The sequence below is a fragment of the Egretta garzetta genome, unplaced genomic scaffold (assembly GCF_000687185.1).
Source record: "Egretta garzetta isolate BGI_Z169 unplaced genomic scaffold, ASM68718v1 scaffold516, whole genome shotgun sequence".
NCBI classification, from domain to species: Eukaryota; Metazoa; Chordata; class Aves; order Pelecaniformes; family Ardeidae; genus Egretta; species Egretta garzetta.
The window spans coordinates 855644-865742 of record NW_009259983.1 but is presented as its reverse complement, the minus strand read 5'-3'; the positions used below and the strand labels follow the sequence as shown (position 1 = coordinate 865742).

General features: G+C 46.9%; 1 protein-coding gene across 1 annotated transcript in view; it reads right to left on the bottom strand.

The window, feature by feature from the left end:
* Window positions 1–9891, bottom strand: part of CD2 (CD2 molecule) — a 13562-nt gene extending 3671 nt beyond the window's left edge. Inside the window, exons 1-4 of the mRNA XM_009640482.2 lie at window positions 9775–9891; window positions 6868–7164; window positions 4020–4262; window positions 512–631 (exon numbers count right to left, since the gene is read on the bottom strand). Of these exons, the coding sequence (XP_009638777.1) occupies window positions 512–631; window positions 4020–4262; window positions 6868–7164; window positions 9775–9835 (721 nt within the window). The 5' untranslated portion in view covers window positions 9836–9891. The remainder of the gene's footprint in view (window positions 1–511; window positions 632–4019; window positions 4263–6867; window positions 7165–9774) is intronic.
* Between the last annotated feature and the right edge of the window lie 208 nt (window positions 9892–10099).

Below are 10099 nucleotides of genomic sequence, written 5' to 3'. Positions count from 1 at the left end.
TTCAGCCAGTTCCCAATCCACCTCACTGTCCACTCATCCAACCCATACTTCCTGAGCTTCCCTATGAGGGTGTTATGGGAAACAGTGTTGAAAGCTTTGCTGAAGTCAAGGTAGACAACATCCACCGCTCTCCCCTCATCTACCCAGCCGGTCATGCCATCATAGAAGGCTATCAGATTGGTCAGGCATGATTTCCCCTTGGTGAATCCGTGCTGGGTACTCCTGATGATCTTTTTTTCATCCACTTGCTTGGAGAGGACACTCAGAATGAGTTGTTCCATCACCTTTCCAGGGACAGAGGTGAGAGAACAAGAAGTCTTTTGTTCAAAGCATATATCAGAAACCAAGACTGGCAATGCCAGCCGATCTGCCGAGATTCACCGTATGCCAAAACTGGGTTCTTGCTTATGCTGAGGCAGAGAGCATGCTCCTGCCCACAGGGGTGCTGTCAGTAGGAAGCTCTAAGATTTTAGGTGGCTGGATAGCAACATAAAGCCCCTTAAACACTTACCATTATCTTCAAGCCTTTCTGCTTTCTTCTTCCTGATACAATAAATAAGCAAAATAATGAAGATGACAAAGAAGATTGTGCCTCCTGTTATGCTTAAGATGAGATAAAGGTCCGGCAGGCCTAGTTGAGGGAATGAGAGAAGATGTTAGAGGGAAAGAAATAACTTGCACAACATCTACCTATAAGTCTGTATCTTCTTCCACTGACTGTAAAGGCAGCCCCAGTGAGAGAGCCCACACTTTGCCTTTTCTCTGTGCACAGCAGAAAATTACTGGTCCTCACTGTGGAGAATCCCTGATGGATTCAGGTTCTGCAGAAAGCTGAAACCAGGGCATTCACATGTGCCAGCTCATCTTATTTAAATTACCACAAATGCCCTGTTCTTGCTAGCAATGGACCCTGTTAAGGACAACGAGCATCCAGACAGTGCTCAGCATCTAACAAAAATAAACTTTTTCAGTACTTCCTACTGAGCTGGAAACACTGAGACTGGTTTGCTTCAAAGTATTTTGGTACTTCCTCCTCAATTTTTGGTTGTACACACATTAATAAAAATAGCAAAAAGGAAAAATATCCCACAGACTCAAAACAAGAGTTTGGTTTGCTCAGTGAGCAAAAACATAGATGAGCGTTCCTTATTTTGGCCAGATATGGTTTGCTGGACACCAGCCTTCCTTCACCACTTCCTGCTTGGGCTGTCCTCCTGGTATTCAGCGTTCATGCTTGAGCACGGGCACCGTGAAGCTGAACCCAGCAGACGTGCACCTTCCTTGGCTACCTGGGGGCCAAAGCTCCAAAGGGGATGACACCACTGGTACCACCCTTAACATTCACTGGGCACGCACACAGAGGGCAAAGAGCGATGACCCCAAAGCTGAGATGCCTGCAGTATAAAGGGCCACCATCAGCCTGGGCTGCCCCAGTGGAAAAAAAGGATGAGTACCCTCAGTGATGGGGTTCTCCTCACCTGTTTTAGCTGCCAGTGTTACACCGAGGTGTATTTTGCCCTTTCCATGCCTGTTTCTCCCAGCTGACTATAAGGTGAGCCCAGGCAGATTTGCACATAGTTACATTCCATATTATGTATGAAAAGTTAGCTGAGCTGAAGCCCATCTGAAGCATGTCTTGCCTGCTGAAGGTCAAAATTCAAGGTGTTCATGAAGAGCAGCAGGGTTGGAAGGAGGTTTGACAGCAAGCTGAGGGATTTTTTAATCTGCTGTGGAGCTGGCAGAGTCCCACCACTACACAGAAAGGTTTGAGGGATTTTTAATTTGAGTAGGAAAGGGTAGTGCCACATGGTTTTAGTGGGTTTTTGGTGCCTGAGAAATGCTATATTTGTACCTTAAAGATCAGTGTGGTCAACCTTTTACTTCTCTGCTAATGTTTTGAGAAAAAACAAACTCTCCCACCCACCTCACCCTGTGAAAGAAGAGCCTTTCTCAAGGGTGAGAAGTGAAATCAAAGTATCTTGCTGATGGACGATGCCTGTCTATACCAGCAATGCAGGCAGGCCCATGGTCTCCTGGCCAATGCCGTGGGACGGCCACCTTCAGCCAGCGTTTCCTCATTAAGGCAGTGTGTTTGGGCTAGTTTGCCCTGCCTAAACAGACCTAATCCGGCAGCGTGTTTTCACACCTGGCTCCAAAGTCCATGCCACATCCCATTCCCCCGCACCCCAATGCTAGCACCAATGGGACTGTGCAGCTCATGAGGTCAGGCAGCTTATGCAGCAGAAAAAAAAAAAAAACAACCTTTTGTGGCTATTTTAGGCATCAGGAGGATCCTTCAGGGCTGCATGGGGGAGCAGAGGCCACCCCGTCCCTCAGCTCTTTGCCCTTCAGTCAGCCTCAGCAGACCTTAGATCGCTTCAGTAAGGCCTCTGTACCTTAAGGCTTGCTCCCTCCCTTCTTACACCATGGGCTGGCCTTCAGACTTGGACTTTCCCAAAATTCACTGTGGAAGAAATAGCTGGAAATCGGAAATACCGAACCAGCTCTCGTGAACCCCCCCATTCTCCACTAGCTCTAGTGGGAATCTGGAGCAAGAGAGCACTTTAAGCAAAGTGCTTACAGTTAGATGGGATGAACCCAAGCCCAGCAAATTCAAGGACTTTCCCCAGTACTACACTGGAAAGCTGAATTTTGAACTGAACACTACATCCAGTGTCACACTGGTATGATCTGTCCCTTGTCTTTGCCTTAACTTTCAAAACTTTCAGGAGGGGGGAGCAATGACTTCTTTTGCCTATCTGTAGTCATTTTCAGCATGACTCTGCCCATTTAAAATGCAATTCCTTCAGTTCTTTTGTTCCATCTGTAGTGGAAAGCTCAGCTAAATTCTCCATCACCTCCCTCCTGCTTTCTGGGCCAAGCTGGAGAGTCCAAGCAGCTTATTTTTCCCCTTGTGAGAGCACCCATTCACATCCACAGGTAACAGGCAACCACCACCTTCAGAGGTATGATAACCAAGAGGAGAAAAATAGCATGCAACTGATTTCCCCACCATGAGGATGTAAATCAAGAGCAAATCCCCCAAAATCAATGCCATGGCTTCATATACATGGGAGAAGATCCCAAGCCATATTTTCCAAAAATAAGCTGTTCATTTATGTTGTGGTAGCTTGGGTAGTTTTATACTATCTTACTGAAGTCAACTCTTTGGCTTTGGACTGGTTGACTGAAGTCAACCTTTGGGAAGTACCATAAGCTTTAAAGGAATAAAGGAGGATAAAAATTAGGAGGAAAGTCCTTTCTACCTTTTGCAGACTGCTGTGTGCCATTAAAACACTTTCAGACCCATCTCCCTGCTTTCTCCTTTACTTTACCGGTCTGCCACTAGTGATGGTTGACACCACTTGAGTCTGTCAGGATGCTGACACCAAAAAGTCTGTCAGGATACCTCTAGCAACTTTTGGAAGAAGAGTCAGCAGCAATGGAGGGGAGGGAGAAAACGACGGGATGAGCAAGAATATCTCTCTCCTTCATTCACCCCTCAGCCAGTCTGATCTTGCTGCCAGGCTGAAGTTTCCCCCAGGAGACTTCACCTGCAGTGAAAGCAGCATTACAATGTGCCCCAGGGGCCTCTCTGCTACCCACAAGGTTCTTGACCCCAGAAAAAACTCTCCCCCTCTTCCAGCGACCCCCAGGCTTCACTGAGCATGGGCCGTAGAAGAAGAGGAGCAGCACAGCCCACCTCACATCCCACTGCCACTAGCTTGGCCTCCCTGCTGTTAAGAGCAGGGATGCCATAAGGGTAGCAGTGGGGCAGGCAGCAGCAGGGTGTGGAGGGCGGGGATGGGACAAGGCTGGGGAATGCCAAGCAGAAAGTGCGACTCCCATCCCGGCTACCGCAGCAGCATCGACTCCCAGTAACTGCGGCAGCATCAGACTTGGAATACCAGGAACCATTGATGGTCCTGGCACCTGGACCAGTCCCGCAAATACGTGCAACTGCATCAGGCTTTGCGGGTCCGCCCTAGCAGATTCTGGCAAAGATAGATTTTTTTTACCTGAGCACTTAATTACTTTTTCAGCCGTTTTTTTGCTGACTTCGTTCCTAACAGTGCATCTGAACGTCCCAGAATACCGTGTTTGCAATTCCAACTTTGTTGCATTCTTTTGGGTTTTTTTGCCTTTGTCGTAAGTCAGTTCTATTATAAATGTTTCGTCTTTACTCTTCTGCTGCACTTGACACTTGACAGAGACAGTTTTATTAATGCATTCAGCACTGATGACTGGCACAGGGACAGGCTCTGAAAAAGAAGAGAAGGGGACAGGCGTGTCCAAGATGGTTTCTCCTTTTGAAAACCTCCGTTATAAGGCAAAACAGAGTATTAGCCCCCAGTAAGCAGTAAGGGAGTTACACCAGCTAATGAGACGAGAAAAGAATGAAGCGCAGGTTAGCCCTCTACTACAGAAGCAACATGGCAATAATAAAGGCAATGCAGTATATGAGCCTACGTAGTTGGCCTAGCAAAGCAGAGCTGCACCACCATGGCTGGATGACTTTCGGGCTCAGCCTAGCTCACAGCCAGGCAGGCAGGCAAGGGGAGGAAGCTGTGCTTTTTGGGGTGGTGGCAGATGGGAGGGACTCAGAGCCACAGCTCCCTCCAACTCCAGCCCCAGTGTTTTGGTGCAAATGAAGTTGGCTCTGGTCTGCCTGTGGCCATCAGGAGAGATTTCCTCTAAGCCAGGGCAAACAGCTACTTATGATGTTTACATACTACCAAAGGCACTCAGCTAGCATGACAGCCACAGCATGAAAACCCATCAAAACAGAATAGAAAACGCAAATGAAACACCTCTTAGCTCTCAATGAAATTGAGAGAGAAATTATTTCTGTCTCTTCCTGTGTCCTGCAAACAGCTGACTACATTTTTGTTCCAGATTCTCTGTCACCAGTGGCACTGAAAGAGCCAGAAAAGCCTGCAGGGCTTTCTTCAACTAGGGGCAACTGGCAGGGACATGAGATGGAAAAGAATTTAATTTCTACTTTTTAGACCAGGTAAACAAAAACATGTCAGAGCCACCTCTGGTTAAGAGGCAGCGTAATTTATGGAGAGCACAAATATTAAAGCCAGTAAGGGTGGCTTGTGGCAAATGCAGCCTAGGTTCACCCTGTGACACCTGCAGCCACCCTGTCCCTCGTTAAGCCCACTCCACTTCAGCAAGCTGTAACCTCTCACTCAGGGGAACCCCCCAGTGTGAAATACTAGAGTCTAGGTCCTGGTGATAGAGTTGTGTGATGAGATCATCTAAACTATTGGGGTTTTTTGGAAAAAACTATTTCTCCAAGCCTAGTAACAAAGTATAATCTGGCTGACAAATGACACTAGCACCCAGCGGTTACTGAAGGACTTTACTTCCAAAAGCACCATCAGAGGTAAGGCCACCCCTCTGCTGCACAGTAGATGAAATGATGCAGCACATAGCTAGGTTGCAACCTTAACCTGAAATGGAACCCAGGACACCCCAATGACGGCTCGGTGCCTTAAAGCACAAACAAGCAGCATCAGGCCCCGATGACTTCCTGAATCTGAAGACGGCTTGAAATAATAATTCCCAAGGTAGTGAGACACCCTGTCTTCTCAGCAGCCTGTTAGCCACGAGGCCTCCCACGGCACAGAAAACATTCCAGCTGCCTTTGCTGCTGCTGTTGCCTCACCAAGGCATCAATTCTGTAGTGCCAGCTGGTGCCCACGAACTCAAGAGGCTGGCAGAGATGTGCATGCTGGCTGAAGAAGGGCACAGCAAAATTGTCTTCTTGCTGGGAAAAATAACATGCTGCCTGACAGCTTAGTGGTCTGGAGAGGCAGTGGCAGCCATAAAGGAGCAGAAGAGCTACCCCCTTCTTCCCTGCTCATCCGTAAAGCTTTGGGCTGCTACCACTCTGATGTCTCAGGACAAGGTGCAGCACAGGAATGGAGGCTGCCTTCATGCTTTGAACCCAGACAGCTGAAATCTCCAGGCATGTGCTTAAACGAGCTTTGAACAGCACAATCTTCCTATTTGTTGTGTTACGCTATGCAAGGATAGGGTGCAGGAGCCCTCTTCCCCTGTAAATTCAATTCCTATTGTGGTGTCTCTATCTCAGAGGAGGTGACTGCTGGCTATTTTTTATGTTAGAGCAAAAATGGAGAAGGATCACATTGCCTAAATACAGGCATTCAGTGCCACCTGAGCTACTGAGCTCTCCTCAGGAGGTTGGCAGATGCAACACAAGGTGCTCACCTTGCTGAAGCAGTAGCCAGAGGCCAAAAGTTGTAACTCAGTGCCTATAAAATCATAGAATCATCGAATGTTTTGGGTTGGAAGGGACCCCTAGAGATCATCTAGTCCAACCCCCCTGGAGTGAGCAGGGACACCACTAACTAGATCAGCAGCAGAAGTGCCAGAAGTGCATAGTGGCTCAGCCACAGGCATACCTGGCATAGGTTGCTGTGCTCCCAACAGGAGGTTTCTGGGAAGCAGGGTGCTGCCGGAAGCACAGCCCCAGCTCAGGACCCGAGAGGTCCCGGCACCACGTGCGGTGCTGCAGTACGTCTGTCTGCACCCGCCCGGCGGCCAACACGGACACGCTCACGGCTGCTTGCTTGGGCACACGTAGAAACCTGGTGGCTGACAGAGAGGGGAGCCAGAAAGAAGCAGGCGACCAGCGGGCATCAACAGGGGCGAGAGAAGGGAGAAGAGCAGCAGACTGCTGTCAGCGGTGGGAGGAGAGAGGTACATCTCACAGAAATCCTGTCCCCCCACCAAAACAGAAAGGGGGGCAACAAGTAGGAAAGGCTGTAGGAGAGAGCAAGAATACCGAGAATTCCCAGCTGTGCTGGGAATGGCATGGGAAGAGCAAAAACTCACCCTGAACGATGAACATTGTATCTTCTTCTACCTTCAATTTTCCATCAGGATGATAAACAGTCACCGTGTACTTCCCACTGTCCTCTTTCACCACCCGCTCTATTTGCAGAGTCCCATTTAGGAATACCGTACACCTGCACTGGTCCCTGGTCACATAGTACTTAACTATGTTATCTTTTATCTGAAGCAACCTTTTTTGGTCTCTCTGCCATGTTGCATCATATATGCCCCCAGCACCGGTGACGCTGAGAAGAGCCGACTCGTTCACTGCCATGTAAATCCGCTTGGTGACGGAGCCTGCAAAGGGAAGCACAACCGGCTCGTCAGTGGTCTCAGCAGCCCCCGCTGCCGCGCTCGGGGTGACCCAAAAGGTTGTCACTCGCTACCCCCTCTGAGGTGCCTCTCTTTGTTACTCGATGCTGTTTTCTTCCCCTGCTCCAAAGCACCTCTTGATCGTTCATTAGGTGAATGTCAGCACCCAATTTAATTCTGGGAGGCGAGGAAGCTAAGAGTCCAGCTTTCAAAAGCTGGCTTTATACTCTGGCTGACTTATTTGGAGCGGTTGTGGATGCCAAGATTCATGGCTGCCCGTGAACTTAAACCTTCCTGAAAATAAGGTCACTTCAGCATGTTTTGCATGTGGCACAGGCTGGTACTCGGAGCGCCCATCACTGCAGACAGCAAGAACACAAACTAGTAGTGGCCCTGGACAGTAGGATCAGTTTAGCAATAACAGTGATGGCAATAATAATAATAAATAATAATAATAATAATAACAACAACAACAATAATAATAAATAGTGGTCCATATCAAGCAGCGAGTGAGCATTAAGGCACTGAACTGGCTTCTGGGCACTGCCAGCTTCCAGTGCCCCCTCCTCCTCATCCATCCTGGGCACTCTGCCCCACTGGAATAGATCCACTGGATTTTTCTAGCACAGGATCACGGTGGGGCAAGTAAAGTGCGGAGAAACAAACAGCTAACAACATCCTGTGAATTGATCAGGCACTGGAGACAGTAGGAGATAAGCAAAGGCCAAGAAATTCTTTTATCTTTGCAGGTCTCCTTTGATGACAGGTCCCCTCTCCAGAACAGGCAAGAGTAGGCGCTTCCCAAAGGTGCCTCCAGGACCGGGCAGTACTTAGCGTGTGGCTGCTGACGGGGATATTTAGGAAAGCCAAGGCTGCTAAACATCAATCGTGTTACTACCAGTGGAGACGAGGCACTCTTCAGGCTGTGCCTGGGCAGCCCGCCCTCTCCCCTCCACCCCGTTTCCCAGCCTTTGCAAGCCCCATCTCCAGTGAACCAGGATTTTGGAGTGCAAAGTTTGTCGGGAGGTCACTTCAAGTAAGGTGCTGCCTCCCACCCCCATGGCCGGTGGAAAATTTGCAGGAGCAGGTACAAAAGTGCTGGCAAGGGTCCGGTGGGATAAGCTCACTGATAACCAGGTGTGCGCTCGGAGCCACGCTTACTTCATTTGTCATTGCCTTACATTCATTCCTCTTCAATTCACAGGATAAAGCCGATCGGCAGGAGGGGATTTCTCTTCCAGATAGAGCTGATTCTGCTCTAATTTTATATTTTTAGGCACTTTTTCCCCCACAGAGAGAAAAACTGTGTTTATGCATATTTCTATTATAGTCCTTCATTCCTGGTATCTAGGACAATGATAAACTACAACACAGAGGAGAACCTGAAATCCAGTTGCTATTTCATGAAACTAGTAATATTAAAGAGAATCAAAGAACTAAAATAGCGTGCCTCTGCAACAAGAAAACAAATACTGAAGCGCTTCCAGCAATTCACCCCCAGTCTAAGGAGAGGCTGTTAGTTCATGGTTGTGTTTCTTGCAAGGTATTTGCCATATCTACTGAAATATTCTGAAATCAAGCTATTAGCCAGTCTTGCAAGCAGCTATCCTCCACACAGGTGACACTACAGATTCTACCCAAATATTTGAATTCTGCTGCTTGTTTCTGCTCAGTCACACACACAGCTGGTAAGAGAGTAATGAGTAGGGCTCACTTGCCGTCACAAGAAAGAGTTTAAAGTTACTTCGGGAACTTTTCCTTTTGAGAAGCAAGGAAGTCTTATGAAACAAGTTTTCCATTCAAGGGACTAAACTTCATTTCTGCTGGGGAAGATGTTTTAAATATCACGTAAAAAAAAAAAATCCTTATTTATCTATTAATTTTGTTCTGGAGGAAAAGAAAAGCATTAAACAGCCATACATATAATCTGTAGTGGAATGAACAGAGAAAAAAAAAATCTATGCATGATTGTATTGTCTCCATCCCTTATAACCTTCTCTAACCTATGAGTTAACACCTTAATTAAATTTTTAGATTAATATTTTTTAAAATAATGAGAGCAATAATACTCAAAATATAAAAGATGCCTGTATTTGCTTGCTGGTTTCACATCTTAGACTTCTTCAGCTCCACTGAAGACAGCGAGATATATCACTCTCAGTTAATATTTATGGAAGAATATCATTTGCACTTTCAAAAGATTTACTCATCTTTGATAAGAAAAGGAAATTACATGCGATAAGGCACCGTGAACTGGATCTCTAATGTAGTACAAGCTACCTTGAGGGCAGAGAGAAAACTGCATGCTGACACTTCTCATTATACGTGTGTCAAATTAAGACTCATTAACTTAAAACCAAAACTGTTTACAGCTTATTATTATAACTGGAATAGGAAACTCAGGTGCTGCCCTCCCCGCGGCTGAAAATTAAATCAAATAGTAATAGCAATAACCCAAAAAGTCTTCACTCATTGGGAAAGGGGAACTAGTTTCTTATTAGTAAAATCCCACCAAGTTGTAAATGGTTTAAAATGCAATTTTAACAACGCTAGCCCGAAAGAGCAAAAAAAACCCAAACAGTAAGAAAAACTCACATTTTACACCGGGAAATAAAACCAGCAAGCACTTGACTAGGAAAATCCTCCTAAAGTTCATTTTCAGGGTCAAAAAAAATCCAGTGCCGCCTTGTCTAATGATAGCTCCTGGCAAGTGAAAGGATTTTTCTGCTGTGAGCAAGCGGTGGTGGGATGTGTCAGTACAGTCCTTGTGCCCTCCTCTCCTCCTCCCAGCTCTCACCCTAGCACTTCTTGTTTCTAGCACAGGCACAAAAACCACAGGCAGAAATATCTCTCCACGGGGCGTTTTATCAGGATAGCAACAATGTGCAGTGACAAGCAAAAAGCACGTTAAAATGCAGGA